This window comes from Meles meles, chromosome 7, assembly GCF_922984935.1.
Source record: "Meles meles chromosome 7, mMelMel3.1 paternal haplotype, whole genome shotgun sequence".
Classification (NCBI taxonomy): domain Eukaryota; kingdom Metazoa; phylum Chordata; class Mammalia; order Carnivora; family Mustelidae; genus Meles; species Meles meles.
In genome coordinates this window covers 66,083,507-66,102,860 of record NC_060072.1, presented here as the reverse complement: position 1 = coordinate 66,102,860, position 19,354 = coordinate 66,083,507, and the positions used below count along the sequence as shown (strand labels likewise).

Genomic DNA, 19,354 nt, shown 5'->3' with positions numbered 1-19,354 from the left:
TTCTGTGTGTTGTTGACTGGCTCCCTAAAAAGCTGCACTCAGGGAAGCTGTTTTAATTGGAACCATATTCACCTGTACCCCCACTGGCTGAAGTCTCTACATAGCTGTCAGGAACCTTTGGAAAGGCATCCAACTCTTTCACCAAACTTAAGGTTTTTTTCCGATTCAGTCGCCTCATCTTCAGGAAAACCTTCTTCTTCTTTCATATAGTCATGCTAAGGAATAAATAATGAATACATTAATACTCTAAAAAAGATACAAAGGTTTCTTTTAATTTTAGATAACTGACAAATGTTCTTGGAACGACTTAACATTTTCATACCTCCTTGAGGAAAAAAGCTTAATACTTATCCGCACCTCTCCTTTCTCCACCCCATCCCAGCAAAAAATACTAATGAAAGGCAATTTACACACACAAATACATTAAACAGCAAAAAAGTGAAAAGCAATTCACATTCAAAGTATTTATATATACAAAAGAAAATAAGAAATAATTTTTCTAGGGTGTCTGAGTGGCTCAGTTGGTTGAGCCACTGCCTTCCGCTCAGGTCATGATCCTTGAGTCCCAGGATTGAGAATGGAGTCCTGCATCAGGCTCCCGCTCAACAAGGAGTCTGCTTTTCCCTCTGACCCTCCCTCTTCTCATGCCACATGCTCGCTTGCTCTCTCTCATAAATAAAATCTTAAAAAAAAAAGAGAATCTTTCTTCTATTAAATAAATAATAAAATACATTCCCACCAACAGATGACAATGAAATAAATTAAACAGGCATGCTAATCTACTGCTAGCCAGAATATAAATAATCACCATTCTCTTTTTGACTAAGTAAATTCCCTTTTTAGGAAAGTTATCCCAAGGTAATTATCTCGTTGTCACCAAAACTTTTTGATTATGAGGCTAATTCTCATTATGAGGATAATTCTCACAGTTATTTTTAAATATCAAAGAAAGAAACAAACACTGGGTAGCCAATACAAACTATGGTGAATTAAAAGCTCTGAATGAATGTAAACACTGAAAATCTTATAAAAGAAAAGTTAATGACATAGGAAAATACTCATAATACATTAGGAAAAGACTAGAAGGTTGTATAAGTCCAGTTTTATGGGAAACAGGAAAGATATACAAGAAAATGATTTGAAGTCTATATGCAAAAATATTAAAAGTAGATCATGGGAGGATTTTAGTTGTCTTTTTAACAGAATTTTGGACTTTCTAAATTATCTATTTTTATAATAAAAATGTTTAAAAATTGACTGTTTGGTATTCCTTTTTTGACCAGTATGCCAACTATACCTAAAATATGTTACAACGCCATAAAAATAACTGAATTCTCAAATATTCATATAATTTTTATAAGACTGATTTATATAAATAATACCACAGTTGATAGTACAAAGCATTACTAGAAATCAAAATTGTATTAATAAAATCAACACCTAATAGAATAAATCAAATGGCTGCAGGAGCCACTGAAAGAAAAACAGTGTCTGAGAAGAAAGCAGAAAGGCTCATCTGAAATCCACTGGGTAGGATTAATATGGAAAGAAAAGGCCAAAGAAAGTGCATCTGTGAACAAAAAGTCAGAGAAGTAAAAACCGGCAGTGATCCGTGAATACTGTCCATGAGACCAGTCCCTAACTGGGGACACTACTAATCAGTCCACGAGGGGCCTATTGCTTTAAAGTGAAACCGGATGTATTAATATGTTGATTTCATTGCTATTAAAAAGACCCAACAAACTTCTCTTTTCTATTCCATATGCACAATGTTGCCTTTAGATTATAATTTTGTTTTTCATGTGCAAGTTTTTCTTAAGGAAAAAGGGAGACATCTAGACATGACAGAGGAGTTTCTGATTCCCATGACAATTATAAAACTGGTATTCTCATTTGTAAATTAAGCTTCTGAGTGTTTGTAGGCGTAAGTTGTCCTCCCTAAGTTTGTTCAACTCAGGGTAATCAAATTTGTTTTCTGTACCTGTTTAGTGGTAACTATACCAAGACTGATCCTTCTTCAATCTTTCAATTTCTACTCATTCCTACTGGAATTAAATATTAAACATGTTCAAACTTCTCATCTTTAGAACAAAACGCTACATTAAATCAAGTCCAACTCCAACTATAGATCTCTGGCTGTTTATCTATAAGCCAAACTTAAAAGAATGAATAGTCCGGGGACCTGGCTGGCTCAGTCAATAGAGCATGTGACTCTTGATCTCAGAGTGGTCAAAGTTTCTGGGGGCAGACTTTACTTTAAAAAAAAAAAAAAGAACTGTCCCCATTTGTACACTGTGACTACTTCCTCACTACATGCTTACCCCTTACCTAAATTTGATCTGAGCTAGGTCATCAACAACTTCTTTAGTATGAAATACTATGGATACTTTTTAGTCCTTATCTAATTTTGTCTCTGAAAAAATAGTTTATCACTTCTTTTTCTTCTCAAAACAGCATCTTACCTTGGCTTAAGTGATACTATACTCCTGATTTTCATTCTACCTCAAAGACCTTCTTTGGCGTACTGTACAGATTCTTCCTCCTTCTGGATTCTGCAGTTGGTGTTCCTCCCAACCCCAACACTTTCCCCCAGGGGTCTCCCATCCCTACAATTTTCATCCACATGCTGATTCCTCTCAAATCTTTATTCCCAGTACAAATCTCTCGGCAGACATGTATGCACTTTTCTTTCTATGACATTTCATTGGGTCATTTCCAAAGACAATTCAGATTCAACTGCTTTTTTGATTTTCTGTTTTCTCCACTGTGATGTTTGAGCACGAACCTGTCTCCCTTGATCTGTGTATCTCCAATGCCTGGCGCAGTGATATTTAATAAATACAAAGGGGAAAAAAGGAAGGAAGGAAGGGAAGGAGGGAGGGAAGAAGGGACATTCCCCCAAAAAAGGAAGGAAGGAAATTTTCCCAGAAATACCTATGACAGCACAGCTTTGAATTAAAACAGTTATATAAGTAAATATATAAAAATACAAGATCCACAAGGCGAGCAAGTTTTGTTTTTTTCACTCTAGTAGTCCTAGTACTTAGAACAGTGGTTGGCACATAACAGGTATAGATAGCATTGTTAAGCAAATGAATAAAACTGAATTTTACTCCTAAATTTTATTTTTATAAGCTTTATGAATGCTTTCTTTTAAATTATATATAAAGATAGGACAGCAACTGGTTTTACAAACCTAACAATTCATATAGCTTATTCAGCATTCCTCCCACCTGGCTACTTCCCAGCCTCTATCTAGTAGCCTCCATTCTTATTTTCCACGATCACTCTTCTAGACTGGAGCACCTTGCCACTCTGCCACTCCTGTCCCATTCCCGTTAGATCAGCACTAACCTACATCTAAGAAACTCATTCTATCCCCAATACTTGCCACTCTACTCCACAGAGGCACTGTTCTGATTAATGAACCAATTATCCAATAACTTCTAGTTTTTCTAAAAGCTTTCTTCATGAAACTTGACATTTTCCTGGTGGTAATTCCCTTCAACTCCTCACTTCACTTCTGAGACTCAGAGGGTTTTATATATGCAGCACATGTTTTATATATCATATTATGACTTCTCAATCACCTCTTCCCTTCTACTTCTAATAATAAACACAGATACTATACAGAATTATAGCCCTCATACTATGTGTTAGGTATTATTTGAAGGATTGTATATATTTATTCATTTACCCCTCTAAACGACTCTATGAAGTAGATACTATTTTTGCTCATTTATAAAGAAACTGAGGTACAGAACAGTCAAGTAATTTTTGCAGGGCTACACAGCAAGTGATAGAACCTGGATTCGATCCCGAGCAGCTTGGCTCCAGAGTCCATGCTCCAAACTACAGTGTACACTGACACTTGAGTACTTATGATCATCTTCTACTAACATCTGGATATATTTAAAATCTCCTTAATGACTCTAGCACCTGGATCATTCAATATGCTTCTCTTCTTCCCCATTCCATCACAATCCTTTGCAAGTCATGACCCTATGACACTCATCCTATGGCACTCATTCACAAAGACAATGCTTTTACCATGTAAGTGTGACAGATCTTCAATGCCAGTGACTTAGATCTATGAAAACCCATACAATAAGACCATGTTTTGGCGCCTCTTAACTTCTAGAACTGCTTGATCTCTAAAATCTAAAACACTAATTTTCCTCTCTGAGCAGAATCAATTATCCTTCAGGCTCTTTAATTTCCTAATTAGGACAGAATTTGTTCATTATCCCTGTGTTTTCAACCCCTTGGACTTCACTCAGTTATCCAGTTCCACTGCTCCCATTCCCAATTTATATGCTTCTCCATCTAGCTTGGTCAGCCATTTTAAGAAATGCATTTAGAAATACCCTAGATTAGGCCACCTGGGTGGCTCAGATAGTTAAGCATCCAACTCTTGGTTTTACCTCAGCTCATGATTTCAGGGTCATGAGATCAAACCCCGCACTGGGTTCTGTGCTCAGGGAAGAGTAGGCTTAAGATTCCTTCCCTCTCCCTTTGCCCACACCCCTCAATCCTGCCTGTGCTCTTTCTCTCTCAAATAAACAAATTTTAAAAAGAAAGAAAGGAAGGAAGGAAGAAAGAAAGAAGGAAAATTTCCTAGATCACTGGTTTCCAGAAGTCACTGCCATTCTGTTATAAAATTTTCTTTTTTGAACCTTAATGAAAAAACCAAGGACAATACAGGAAAACTTTTAAAGCTAAATATAGTCAATTTTAAAATCTTATATCCGAGATTATTTCCTTCCTTTTTTTTTTAAAATGTGTCAAACTGTCCTTTCTTTTATGAAATGATAAAGGTAGATAACAGAAGTTTTGGTTTGTTTTGATTTTTGGATTAAAAACTGCAATTCTACATCAGTCCTCAAATGCAGCCCCTTTCCCTGTTTTGTGTACTGGTCCACAAAAATAATAATTTACAAGCCACTGCATTTGATTCATTTGCCCACTGGTTGGTGCTGCTCTTCATACTTTCCCATTCTCCAGTAACACACCCGTTTTCTTCAATTTCTCCCCTAAACCGCCATGTGTATTAAGAAGCAAAACAAACGAAGTCCAGGGAGTCACTGATAACAGCGGAGACTAAGACAATGCTTTGAAAAACTGCCTAAAAAATACGAAACCACCTTTCATGCTGGAACACAGACACATACAATCATTACTCAATCTAAGTAATGTCATACAGCCCATATTTAATCATTGCATCCATCTGAATATAATAAGACTATCAGATGCTTTGCCAAAATTAAAACACAGAATTCATGATACCTTTTAGCCTGCTTAAGTTTAACTACTTCTCCAAACAAAAATGGAGAAACAATTTTACTTCTGTTACCCACATTTTATGAGCTAACTTCTATTTTTAATGCATATTGGGCAATATGAGAAATATTTAATTGGTTAACACATATGACCATGTTGTAGGCTGAAGTGTGTTCCCTAAAAGGATACAATGAAGTCCTAATCCTGGTATTTGTGAATGGGCCTTATTTGGAAATATTTGGGTCTTTGAAGATGTAATTAGTTAAGATGAGATCACACTGGATTAGGGTGGCCCAAAATCTAGTGACTGGTGTTCTTATAAGAAGGCCAGGTGAAGACACGTAACCATGAGAGAATGCCATGTGAGGACAGAGGCAGAGATTAGAGGGATGCACCCCAAAACCAAGAAGAGCCAAGGATTATCCAGATGCTACAAGAGGCAAGAAAGTATTATTTCCCAGAGCCATCAGAGGGAACATGGCCCTGCCGAGACCTTGATTTCAGTCAGGTAGGCTCCAGAACTCTGAAAGAATACATGTTGAGGTTTTTAAGCCATACAGTTTATGGTACTTCGTTACAGCAGCCCTATGAAACTCACACAAGCCATTAGTAAGAATGAGAAAGGACACAGAACAGATATTATTCAGGTCATCAGTGAACTTCAGAAACCAAAAGCAAAACAACTTACCTGTAACTTTAAATTACTTGTTTATATTGCATTAAAATACTTTACACTAAAATTTTATTATGAAAGATAACTTAGTTTCACTTGACAAATACTAGCTATCCCTCCAAAAGTACTTATTCTTTTCACTTTAAAACATAGACTTTTTTACAATAGCGTTCATGTTGTCTTTAAAATTATTTATCCCAACATAATTCAAATAAATATAGTAACATTCTAAGTGATTAAAAAAAAAAGGTATACTTAGAAGCTGAGTAAATGGTATAAATACAACTCTTGTGACCCAAAAAAACCTCCGGTTAATATCTAGTCACTTACTAGCCATGTCACAAATTTGGAAAGATCCTCAACATCCCACTATCTATTATATTTTACTTTTAAAGGAGGGAGGGAGGCCTAATGACTCACAGTTTCTACCAAAGATACAAGTGAGTCATTTGGTAAATGTTTCCAATTCTCAAAAGAAATGCAAACATTTGTAGGGTATTTGAAATTTATCTTAAATAGTCCTTGGGGAAAGTGGTAGTATCTGAGATTATTTAATAGTACCATGAATAGACTGAGGTTGATATAAATTGATAGAAAAGCTAAGAGAAGAGGCTATAGAGTGATGGCAACACAACAATTTGGAAGTGGCTGGCAGCAATGTGAAGCAAGGATAAACATAATCCTCCTCAAATAATGGCTTGACTGTACTAACTGCTCAATAAAACTGTACAAAAGTGAAGTGGAAAAGGTCAGGGACACATAAAATACATTTATAATAGAATGAATGTCTCCAAACACAAGAATGGGTTTACAAGGCACCAAGAGCAGAACTGACCTAGACTATAATAAGACTGTATGGAGTTGTAGAAAGAAAGAATTTGTACCTTAGTAACTAAAAGGAGAACAGCTTAAGAATGCAAGCCACTGGAAGATGGAGTTTACAGACATACTAACTATATAGAAGACAAGTGTTTAATTACTTTTAGGATCAGAAAGAAATTACATTAGAAAGCACCTTCTTCAATCTATATGTTGACTAAGTACCAAGGAAATATCTTGTAACTACAAAGTGAGCAAACAAAAATCTTTAAACAAGAGCGAATACTGAATGAATGTTAACTGTATGACAGGCATTGTTCTAAGTGCATGTGTTCACTCATTTAATCCTCACCAACAACCCTATGAGTTAGATGTTATTACTCCAATTTTGCAGACAAGTAAACTAAAACACAAAGAGGTTAATTTGCCCATCATGACATTAAGAGGTAGAATCAGAATAAATACCAAAAAACTTGTTAAACAGTATTTATTAGCTTGCAGACTGCCTAAATGTAACTGTCATTAAAAATAAGTTTCACTATTTCTTCTAATTAAACCATTAATCCCTAAAGAAAATAAATTTATATATTTTTTCTAATTTTTTTTCTTTTGATGTTCCAGACTAGGCCTGATTTCTTTTGAGAGATTTTTCAAGCTTGATACATTTTTTTTATGATCTGTACCCTCAGCCACTTCAACTCAGTTGTGTACTAAAGTTTATTATCAAAAACAAAACAAAACTCCTCTCTTCCCCATTCCCCCCAACCTATGAAATTTTTTTTTTCATGTTTTTCCTCTAGGATAACTGGAATAACTGCATCAATTTAAAGATATCGATAAACAAAACAAGCATCTCCTGAATTCTTCAGTGAACAGTCTGACTCATTTCTTTTAAAGGCTATACACCAGAGTTTAAGGTATCAGGCTAGGCAATAACTTAAATACAACTTCAAACAAATGAACAAATCTTGTTTTTAAATGTATCTTTAACTACTTCTGAAAGCCAGTCTTGAAACATTTTAACAGGTATTATGTAACTTTGCGTTGTGTTGAGGGCACTAAATTCTAAATATAAAAGTTACTTAAACAAGTTTTCTCAATGACCTATCAACTCTATATACTACTATACCTAAGGCTATTTTCTACCTTGAATTGACAAGTCACCTTCCTAAGTTTTAACCCTAGAAGGCTATAAGCAAAGTAGTAACACTCAAACCTCTCTCCTATAGCATCTCGCCGGCCCTGCCTCTTTCTCATTTCCCCAAGCGGCGTGGGAAACTCTTTTGAGGAGAGACCAAGACCTAGGTCTTTCTTAAGTGAGCAACCTGCTGCCAAGAATTTGGTATTTGCCTGAATGGGGGTGGGGAGCCAGACACCCGGGAGAATGGGTCCACTATCTGGCTGGTTTTCACAACACGGGACCCTTCTCCCTGAGGACCAGAGGACCCACTGGGACACCGGACACCGCGAGAAGCAATGGGTCAGCAGCTATCGGGGAAGCACTTAAACTCCTTCAAGTTGCAAGACAGAGCAGAAACACAGGACTGGGGAGATAGGGGCTCCCAGGCGCAGCGCTACCCAGGGTCCTGCCAGCAACGCCCCCGGGGGAGGTGGAGCGGCTCCCCAGTCCGGCCCTCTTCCCAAAGGAGAGTGATGAAGACAGGGAGCCAACCCCGTGACAGATTCTCAGCCCCCTTAACCACATTCATGCCCTGAACAGCCTTGGAACAATGGGGAAAACAACACCCAACGGGGTTTCAGTATTTTACCTTGTGTTACGGAATCAGCCGACCGCCATGTTTCACAGAAGCCCGGGTCGCCCGGGCTCCCGTTTACCCGAAAATATCGCGAGAATAAAAGCGACAACCACCGCTGAAAACGTCAAATGGGAGACAATGTAGACTTCTCGCGATATTTCCTTTGCTGACGAAGAGCTTCGTGAATCAAGAGGTGTGGTTAAGATGAAAGGGTGTGGCTAAACAGAACGCAGGTTGAAACGTAGTTTAGGTGTAACCACGTATCCAATAAGCAATCAGCTTTTCCAGCAAGGGCTGGGTTACCTTCGGAGCGCGCTACCGGCCACGGAAGGAATCTCAACTCTTCACACGTTAGTTCGTTGCTAATGTGAAACGTGGGAGCAGGATGTGTCATTTGCAACCCTCATGAGTATCACGTCTCCAATCTGCACCACGTTTTGTGCTTTCTGTTTTAGCCTTCTCATTTTCTTCCCGTCTAGAACGTTTAGAGTTACTTTTCCAGACCTAGGTAGTGCTTTTAATTATTCAGTGTTTCTCTTGACTTCCAGATAGTAAGTTCCCTAAGAAACCACATCTGTCTTCATCACCTTTATATCGCCAGTACCTCCTATGCACTCAAATATTTGTTAAGAAAATTAATACTTAAGGGGCACCTGGGTGGCTGAGTCGTTAAGGGTCTGGCCTGGGGTCAGGTAATGATCCTGGGGTCCTGGGATCGAGCCCCGCATAGGGCTCCCTACTCAGCGAGAAGCCTGCTTCTCCCTCTCCCACTCCCCCTGATTGTGTTCCTTCTCTGTCTCTCTCTGTGTCAAATAAATAAAATCTTAAAAAAAAAATTAATACTTCATCTTTTCCTAACCCTTTGTAGTATAAGAGGTAATAAAGGGGAAGATGGAAAGAAAGGATAAATGGAAACTGCAAGAGAGTAAGTAAGCCCAGCTGTAATCAGATTTTCCAATAAAACATTGAAATTTCAGTTTTGTGATTTATTGACCAAAAAAGTCTTAAAAGGCATAACTAATGTTTATACAACAAGTACTGCTTTTTCCCCCCAGTAAGCACTGTTTTAAAGCTTTACTTGCCTTATTTAATCCTTAAAAGTGTATAAAGATTGTTGGTAAAACATTATTTACCAATAATACAGAAATTGAGTCAAGTGGCAATTAAATGATTTACCCATCGTGAGAAAGCTGGGAGAGGCAGAGAAATCTTGACATTACTAAACTGCCCTTGGAAGGAGCAAGTCACACCATTTTATTTAGTGAATTAACATTTATTGAAATACAAAATTTCACTAAATTGAAACTATCCCGGAAAATATAAGTAGATCAAGCGTTTCCACTGATGCAGTTCCATTTCCAGATTTTTCATGTCAGCGTTAGGACTTCCCATATTTAAGAAGTTTATTGTAGTGGGTAAGAGGGTAGACACTAGGGCTGGAATATCCTGCGTTAAAATTCCAGTTGAACCATTTAGTAGCATGTGACCCTGGGCACATTATTTCATCCTGCTTCCTCTCCTGCAAAATGGCATGATAATATCTCATATAATTGTTATGAGTACCAAGTGAGTTAATAAGTATCTAAAGTGCTTCTTTACCTTAGCCCAAGGGTACCAGCAGCCCTTTCTTCTTTGTGCGTTCTTGCTTAGATGGAAGCTGACTGTTGTTCACTTAGTTACACCTGATTGCTGGTCTCCAGAGTTATCTACTTTCAGGGTAATAACTCTCCCGTTAAGAGTTGGATTTCCCTGTACTGCAAAACTGACGAATTTGATCCTGCTTATTTAAAAAACAACTCACCATCTGCCAAGCTACTAAATGAAGACAAAATTAATTTCCCCTGAAGATTGAACCTCGGCTTAACTTTAAAGAGGGGTGAATACTTAATCCCATGTTGTTGGTGGTGGGTTTATATCTGGAAAATAATTTGCTTCCAAAAGAAAAAAATCCATTCTATTATATATTACCTGAGGATAGGTTTAAAAACACGAGATAGGTTTTAAATTGGAATTTAAACTGGTGCTAAACAACCTATATTTTTATAAAGATGTTAAAAAGGTATTTTCATGCCGTTTTTTTCTTTATAGTTTGAGTGAAAGTTTTAGCAAGTTAGCAGCAAAATTAAGATATATATATATATTTCTATATGAATGCCCCACATACACCTTAAATTCAGTATATTCCCAAGCAAATCTTGTTATTTATCTGCAAATCTATTTCTTCTCTTCTGTGTCTAGGAAAGTCAAAGGCACCACTAACCTCCAGTTCAATCAGATTAGATTCCTCTGTCTCCTCCTACTTCTTGCTAGCTACTAATCCTCATGACCAGACAGTTCCTTTTATAAGACTATTCTGTTTCATGGTATACCCAAACCTTCATTTTTACTTGCTTCGATTTTAGGTCATTATCAATGTTAATTCAAATGTTGTATTTACATTTTTAAACATTGTGCTTTACACTTTTTTTTTTTTAAAGAAAGAGAGCACGCACATGAGTGGGGGAGGAGCAGCAGAGGGAGAGGGAGAGAGAGGATCCCAAGCAGGCTCCTTGCCCAGCACAGAGCCCTTCATAAGGCTCAGTCTCACAATCTTGAGAATCATGACCTGAGCTGAAATCAAGAGTCGATTGCTTACCCGACTGAGCCACCCAGGTGTTCTGTGCTTTACACTCTTAAATAATTTTTCATCTGCCAAGTTGGGACTTAAAAACCTGAAATCACTTTTCATGTGCCAAGTTTCAATTTTATATATCAGCTCATGGATAAACACCATAAGTCTCTTTATAGTAGCAGCATTTGTACTTAATATCCCTATTTCAGTAGTTACCATCAAGCTCTGCAAAGTATTGTGCAATATTTCAGTATGACTAATAACAAAGGGACCACAGATCACTCAACTGAACCTGTGACCTAGCCATTCATGGAACAAACGTTCACTGAGGACCTTCTATGTGACAATAGGTGTGTTAAGTACAGAATATGACCTAGTGACAAAGCAGACAGCCTGGCCCTCTTGGAATTTGTACTACATTGGTACCTGCACACAGGTACCAAATATTAAACCCCAAAACAAATATGTGGTTGTGGCTTAACAGTTTTTAGAAGTTATTAACTGCTATTAACACATTATCTTAATAGTTATTAGTAAACTATTTTATTAGTTACTAATAATGTATTATATGTATACAACATGTTTTATTACAGGCTCCCATAAATCTCAACATAAAAATATCTAGCTGAAATTTGTATTTTACACAATATCATTCTCTACATTGATTACAACATCTGAATCTGGCATTTAGTTTTCATTTCCAAATATTCTTTACTAATATTTTTATCTTTGTATCATAGATACATTGTCTCATCTGTTTGATTAGCTATTTTTGTGAACTTCCAATATTTTAAAATAAATTGTAGCTTTTATATTTCTTAAGACTTCTAAACATATTAATAATTTCATGTTAACAATGGATGAAATTCTTTAAGTGCCTAGGACATAGCATTATTAATACTTTCATGCACTGTATTAAAAAGAGGCAGCATACTTAACTCACATACTGTAGATAGTCAAGTTCTGATTTCAATAATATGACATAAATAGAAATGTCTGCCAGCTTTATCACCTATCAAGCTCAAATGCCTTCAGGCAGATAACATGTGTATTTCATCCAACAGCTTTGAAAATCAAACTTCTTTAAAACACTGTGCTGGCCTCTGTAGGGTGCCTGGGTGGCTCAGTGGGTTAAACCTCTGCCTTTGGCTCAGGTCATGATCTCAGGGTCCTGGAATCAAGTCTCCTATCCCATCAGGCTCTCTGCTCAGCAGGGAGCCTTCTTCCCCCCTCTGTCTCTGCCTACCTGTCTGCCTACTTTTGATCTCTGTCAAATAAATAAAATCTTAAAAAAAAAACCAAACACTTTGCTGGCCTCTAAAGACACAAATGTAGCCCCCTAGACCAAATGGCTGATAACATGTGAAACAGTCATTACCTCATTTTCATCTATTAATGTTTATAAATTCATAAACCTAGGTGAAGCTCGGAAGATAATATCTAAGAACAAGCACATGTATGTGTGTGTGTGTATTTTTATGTTTGTATAATTTTTATGTACATGGCAAACTCACAATTAGAAAAAAAAACAGGATGCTATGAGAGAAAACGTCAACTTTCAACTGAGTAGAGCAGAAGGTATTTTCCTTTTTCTAATATGGTTATCTAACATTGATGTTGAGCTAAAAAGATGAAATAATTTCCATCCCACATATGAGATATGTCCCTACAGCTAATTTTTGTATCATGTAAAAAAATACATAAACAACTAAATATATAAATAATATATGGTCAGGATTCAGATGCTTTGACTTAAAATTCTGAATATATACCTTAGTATTATTATTCAAAAGGGCCTCACTTGACAATACTTTTATTAAACTTGATTTTCTTTTCCTTTTTTATTTTTAAAAGGTTTTATTTATTTATCCGAGAGAGAGAGATAGCACAAACCGGGAAGAGAGGCAGAGGGAGAGGGAGAATCAGACTCCCCTCTGAGCAGGGAGCCTCATGCGGGGCTCCATTCCAGGACCCTGAGATTATGGCCTGAGCCAAAGGCAGACGCTTAACTACCAAGCCACCCATGTGCCCCAATTAAATGTTTGGTTTTTTTTTAAGAATTTTTATTAATTTATAACAGAGAGAGAGAGAGAGTGAGGGGCAACACAAGCACGGGGGAGCTGGAAAGCGAGAAGCAGGCTCCAGGCTGAGCAGGGAGCCAAATATGGGACTCGATCCCAGGACTCTGGGATCACCCGAGCTGAAGGCAGATGCTTTACAACTGAGCCACCCAGATGCCCCAAACTTGTTTTTCTAAGTAAAGGATAGTTGAGCCAAAACAGTAAGGTCCCCTCCCCTCTGGTCTTAGAAGGAAAGAAGCCAGTGGGACATCAGCATCCCCCTTGCTCTTAAACACACTTTCTCCTGAACTAGGCTTTGAAGGAGTAAACTTGGTCAGAAGTTTATTTTCCCCTAATGGAAGGTAGTTAGGTTGGGGGAACTCCATTAAAGATCTGAGTCTTTTACACAGATTGGGGCTGCTGCTTTGATACCACTTGCATCCTTTAAAGGTGAAGTTCTGTAACACATTGATCCCCTTTGGTGCTCCCATAATAGTAGCGATGGGGATCGCTGAACCTGAGTTAGGAGAAGCCATTAACATCATATCTATCGGAAGTCAAGTCCATGTTGAAAGAACACAGAGGAACCCATTAGAGTCTTTGATTGGGAGGCAGAAGGTAGAAAAATATGAGCCTGGGAGATACTATTCATATATATTTTTTATAAATATATAAACAAAATTTTATATATATATATAAACAAAATTACATATATATATATAAAATTTTGTTCATACACAGAACAAATAGGCTTGATTCAGTTAAACTATGAGATCAGGGGAAAACTGAAAGGACTTAATTGTGGTAAAGTTTAAAATGTGCTAGCAAAGCCCTTAATGGATAGTGTGGCTTCGTCTTTGCTCCCTTGGATCAGTCTTTTCAGAAATGCAGCTGTTCTGTGATGAACATAGTGAAGAAGTCCAGTGGAAAAGGTCCACATGGAAAAATTGCTTTACATATTCCTGATGAGGAGTCTAAACCACTCAGATCTCTGATCCACTGTATGAGACCTGTTTTTATCTGAAATCTTACATCATCTTCTTGTCCTGCTACTCTTAAGTTTCTCCATGATGTCTCTGTACAGATCTGCATCTTCGTTGGTGTTCTCTGTATCCAGTCACTCCTTTCAGTCTGGCAACTGATGCCCTTTGGTTCTAGGAAGTTTTATTGATTGGTTTTCTTAATTTCTTTCCTCCATTTTCCCTGTTTTCTCTTTCTTAATTCCTATTGTTATAGGATATGTTCTGGGCTTTATAAATGTTAACTAGAGGAAATGGGACAAGAACAGCAGTGAAATACAGAATTATACTTTTTGCTTTATACAACCATGGTGTTGTTAATTAGCACCATTTCTCCTGCATTTCTTTTAAAAGTGACAAAAATTAAAAACAGTATATAATAATAAGGGAGTGGGAGAAACTTGTCGTTGCCTAAATACTTTTCTCTCCTTTAGTAGCAGAATCCTGGACAATAAACCCAAATGAAGAACTACATTCCCAGGCTTCGTATGTGGGGTGGCAGATATGTAAGTAAAAGTCACTGAGTAGGACTTTTATGAAAGCCATTTGGTCTCTTTCTCCTTACTCTCCTTCTTTCCCCTGATTGATGTGATAACCTGAGCCCAGCAGCAATTTTATGACTGAAGGATTGAATCCATACCCTGAAGATGGTGGAAGAGGAAGCCAGAAAAAGCCTAGATCTCATAACTGCCTACTAGCTGCCTGACTTCATTTAAGTATCCTAATTCCTTCAAGCTACTGTAGTCAAGGCTTTTTAACCAGTAGCTGGCAAGTAATTCCTAATGGATTCAAAGAAATTTATACTATTTTTAACATCTCTGAAAACAAAACCTCCCTTATTACATGTAAGCTTTATTTTTATTTCTGTTCATTTTATTTTCATTCACATGTTCAAGTATGTGCATGAAGCTGGCCCAATCCCAATATTTTCCACTTCCAGTCTCATTTCCTCAGTCCAAACTCCACACTTGTACTAGTATTATCTTCTGAAAACACTTTTCAGTGTGGTATGGTGATTAAGGTCTGTAATCATAAAAACCTATGTGCTAATTCTGCTCTGAAACCAGCTGTTTAATATGAAACAAGACACTTAACCTCTCATTTCAATCTCTTCATTGGTAAAATGGGAAAGATTATGCCTTTCTAAACAATTGTGTTTAGAATTAAATTAACATATGTAAAGTAATTGGCACATAGAAAGATATTAAGATAGCCTGATGAGATTGTCATTCCCCAATTAAATCCTTTTGGGACATAAGAAGAGAATTATTGAAAAAGAAGTGAAGACATAAATGAGTAATAGGAAAGGTATATAGGTGCTTATATTCTTGAACAGCAAGTCTTATAAAAAACATTTTTAAAGGATTCAGGGGTGGGGGGATCCTCTTTGAAAGCTGTATTTTAGAAAAATGCACAAGATAATAATAACATGAATTGAATAGTAGTAGCCAGCCAGTCTTTTAAATGTTTTAAATTTATGAACTCCTTTAACTATAGGATGTCTCTATAAATAGGTTTCTCTTATTACCTCCATTTTATAGATGAGGAATTAGAAGTATAACAAAGGCTAATTTGCCTAAAGTCATAATGCTAATTAATGATGGAGCTGGGATTTGAACCCAAGAAGTCTGGCTTCAGGACCAACACTTTTAATCCCTATGCCCAGGGGTTATTACTGTTACGTTCAAAATGTTTTCATAAGGATTAGCTTTAATGAGTAGAGGAACTAAATGGAAATATTGGGCAATGTCTGGCATTTATAAGGTATTCAGACACATTTGAAGCCCTTTTTTCCTAGAAGATCATGGATGGTAGAAAGTGTAACTGCCAGTGTTAACCAAGCCAAAATTAACAAATAGGCTGATTGTGACATGTGACATCAGCAACAGCAAATGCAAGTCACAAGGATAATTTGTTTTCTAGGCAAAGGGAATCCCTGGAAAATGGGAGGACTTAATGCTCTAGATATGTGTGGAACATTCTAATTACCTGGAATAGAAGGACAGGTTCTACTCTGAGGAACTAGGGTAATTAAAAAAGCCTTTATTAAGTGGGGTGGGGGTGAGGGTGTGTGGAGGCTGGATAAAACAGATTCAGAGTATACTCAATAATGTATAGAATTGTTGAAGCATTTTTTAAAAAGTGTTGAAGCATTATATTATACACTTGAACAAACACTTATGCTAATTATACTACAATAAAAATATTTTTTCAAAAAAGGGGTGATATGGAAAGATCTCCAGTATATGGGATCAAGTGGTAAAAAACGTTTAGAACAATTTACATGCTATTTTTGTGTAAGGGGGTAAAATAAGAATATGCATTCATGTTTGCATTTATTTGCAGAAAAACACTGGAAGGATATACAATAGAGCAATAAAAATTTTAAAAGGCCTTTAAGTATATTTATATGGTGTAGTATTTCATGTACACAGAAGCATATGTAAGTTATGGAGTCACATAAATATCTGAGAAGCCATCACCCAACTTAACTAGAAAATTATTAATAGCATTGAAATGACTTGTGTGTGGTCCCTCCACCATATTCCACTGCCTTCCCACTACTCCAAATGCTAAGCTACATCCCTTACATCTTTTTAACCATATATGATGTAAGCCTAGCAAAATCATGTTTAAGTTTGCTTGTTTTCTGAGTTTCACAATGGTACCTAATCTTCTGAAATTTGCTTTTTAAGCCCAACATCACTTCTAAGATTCATGTAAAGAGCCTATGGACTGTTTCCTATTTTTTATTGCTTTGTGAGTATACTACATTTTGATTATCCATGCTTCTTAGGGCGGGGCGGGGAGATGTGGAATTCCCCTTGTGCTGATATTAACATTTCTATAAACAATTTTGTACATGTTCAAGTGGTCGCGGTTGCCTCGTTTCCCCTAAGACACTGCTCTCAAATCCGACTGCACATTAGAATCATGCCAGGAGCTTTAAAAAAAAATCATTCCCCACACTCCAGATTTTACATTTAATGGCAGCTATGGGTGAAGACAGTGCCCTAGGGCATATACCTAGAGGTAGAATTGCAGAATCAAGAGGATACTGGCATCTTCAATTTTACTGATTTTGTCTAGGTTTTCCAAAGCTGGAGCACCTCATCATACCCCAGCCCCACCAGTGGTGAGAAGAGTCTCCCCCCACACAACCCCCCACTCTCATGTTTGTATTGTCACACTGTTGCAGGTGTTTGCCAACTTAGAGAAAGCAAAATGGCATTCCTTCTTGCTTTTCTATTCTCTTCTATTGGTCAGTTCATCTCTGCAGCAATACTAAACTTGCTGTCTTAATTACTATAGCTTCCTTGCCTATTACAGTTCTCTCACTTTATTCTGCATCTTTTAAAGAATTTTTTGCAGGTGTTTTGGTCCCAGCAGTTGTTCGTGTTGCTATTATTTGACAATTTACTCTTAGTTTATAAATATCTATGGGGAATAGAAAAATGAATGTGATAATCTGACAATACAGTTGAGAGCAAGATGAAATCAGGATAAGGGCCAAACACTATTAATCTTTGGAGAGAATCAGATACTTGTTAGGCTTAAGTTGTTCATGCTTTCTTGAATTGACAACATGCATGAAATGCTGTAACTATATTACTGAAAATTATATGAAAGAAACAAGGTGGGGGAGTTAGAAGAAATGAAGTAATCCAATTTATGGCTTAAGAATGAACAAACACATTTCCCAATAATCTGACAGGAGAAATTCAGAGTATGTGGAGTTGTTGATAGGAAACTAGTTTGACACAGATTTCTTTAACATAAGAGATTAGTGTCTAGAACTTTAAAACAAAAATCAACTAACACTTGAGCTCAAATCTTACTTCTGCATAACCTTCACCCATTCCTGCAGAAAGTGTTGGTTGTGCTCTCCTGGGCTGCCAGCTCGCACAGCTAGTAATTATCTTTGTATGTCGTTTTTCTCCACTACAGTGAGATTCTTAAGATGAGGGAAACGTCTTTCTTTCTGGTGCCATCTGCCACATAGTAGGTGCTCAAATAGTAGGTGGATATTTTTTGATACATACATAAAGAATTAGGTGATGAGATCTCTAATTCCTTTAAATTTGGCTCTGTGACTCTTACCTAATAGACCCATTTACACAGTGGATCACAATCTGGTCCATGTACAGCTTGATCTTGCAACCTAAACGCCAACAGGAGAGCTTTTGGAAAGGTCAGAGTAAGAAAGTGAATGTCCCTCCTCGACTGAATTGTAGAGGCAGGGCAAGTAAAGTAGTCTAACAGTCCTAGTCCCACAGAGAAAAGATTCAATAGAGAAGTATTTAAAAATTACTGCCAGGGGGAGGGGGGGTGGGGAAAGGGGTGGGGTTATGGACATTGGGGAGGGTATGTGTTATGGTGAGTGCTGTGAAGTGTGTAAACCTGGCAATTCACAGACCTGTACCCCTGGGGATAAAAATACAGTATATGTTTATAAAAAAATAAAAAATTAATAAAAAAATTTAAAAATTACTGTCAACTGAAGCCGAAAACCAAGCACTAGTTTCTGACCCTTGGGAAAATCGGGCAGCTTCCCTAGTGGTACACAGACCGCTAACCCGCACCCTCTCCTGACAGGGCCCTACAGTATCACCACCACGGTGCTGCCCTACAAGATCACAATGGAGATCGTGGCTGCGCCAGAATTAATCACCAGCAAATCATACGGAGAAGCAAAAAGGCTTTAGACAGGTTTGACTCTTCAATACAGCCCATCCCTTTTCATGTCACCTGATTAAGAAAATAGATGAGAAGAACTCAGGGAGACAAAGTAAAAATAGTACAAAATGGTTTAACATAAGAATTAGAGAATCCCGGGCACCTGGGTGGCTCAGTTGTTAAGTGTCTGCCTTCAGCTCAGGTCATGATCCCAGGGTCCTACATCGGGCTCCCTGCTCAGCCGGAAGCCTGCTTCTCCCTCTCCCACTCCCCTTGCTTGTGTTCCCTCTCTCACTCTCTCTCTCTCTCTCTCTCTCTCTCTCTCTCTGTGTTAAATAAATAAATAAAAACTTAAAAAAAAAAAAAGAATTAGAGAATCCCTATTGCAAATCTCCTCTTCCATTTTACTCAGAGTCCCTGTAAAAAAAAAGGCAAAATTTAAATCAGTGCAGGTGGTT

The 19,354-nt window shown here is 37.3% G+C and overlaps 1 protein-coding gene across 1 annotated transcript in view; it reads right to left on the bottom strand.

Annotated features, from left to right (window-relative positions):
- The window catches only part of ERGIC2 (ERGIC and golgi 2), a 37,291-nt gene extending 28,656 nt beyond the window's left edge, over positions 1 to 8,635 (bottom strand). Inside the window, exons 1-2 of the mRNA XM_046013509.1 lie at positions 8,542 to 8,635; positions 73 to 215 (exon numbers count right to left, since the gene is read on the bottom strand). Coding sequence (XP_045869465.1) covers positions 73 to 178 — 106 coding nt within the window. The 5' untranslated portion in view covers positions 179 to 215; positions 8,542 to 8,635. The remainder of the gene's footprint in view (positions 1 to 72; positions 216 to 8,541) is intronic.
- Positions 8,636 to 19,354: the final 10,719 nt, after the last annotated feature.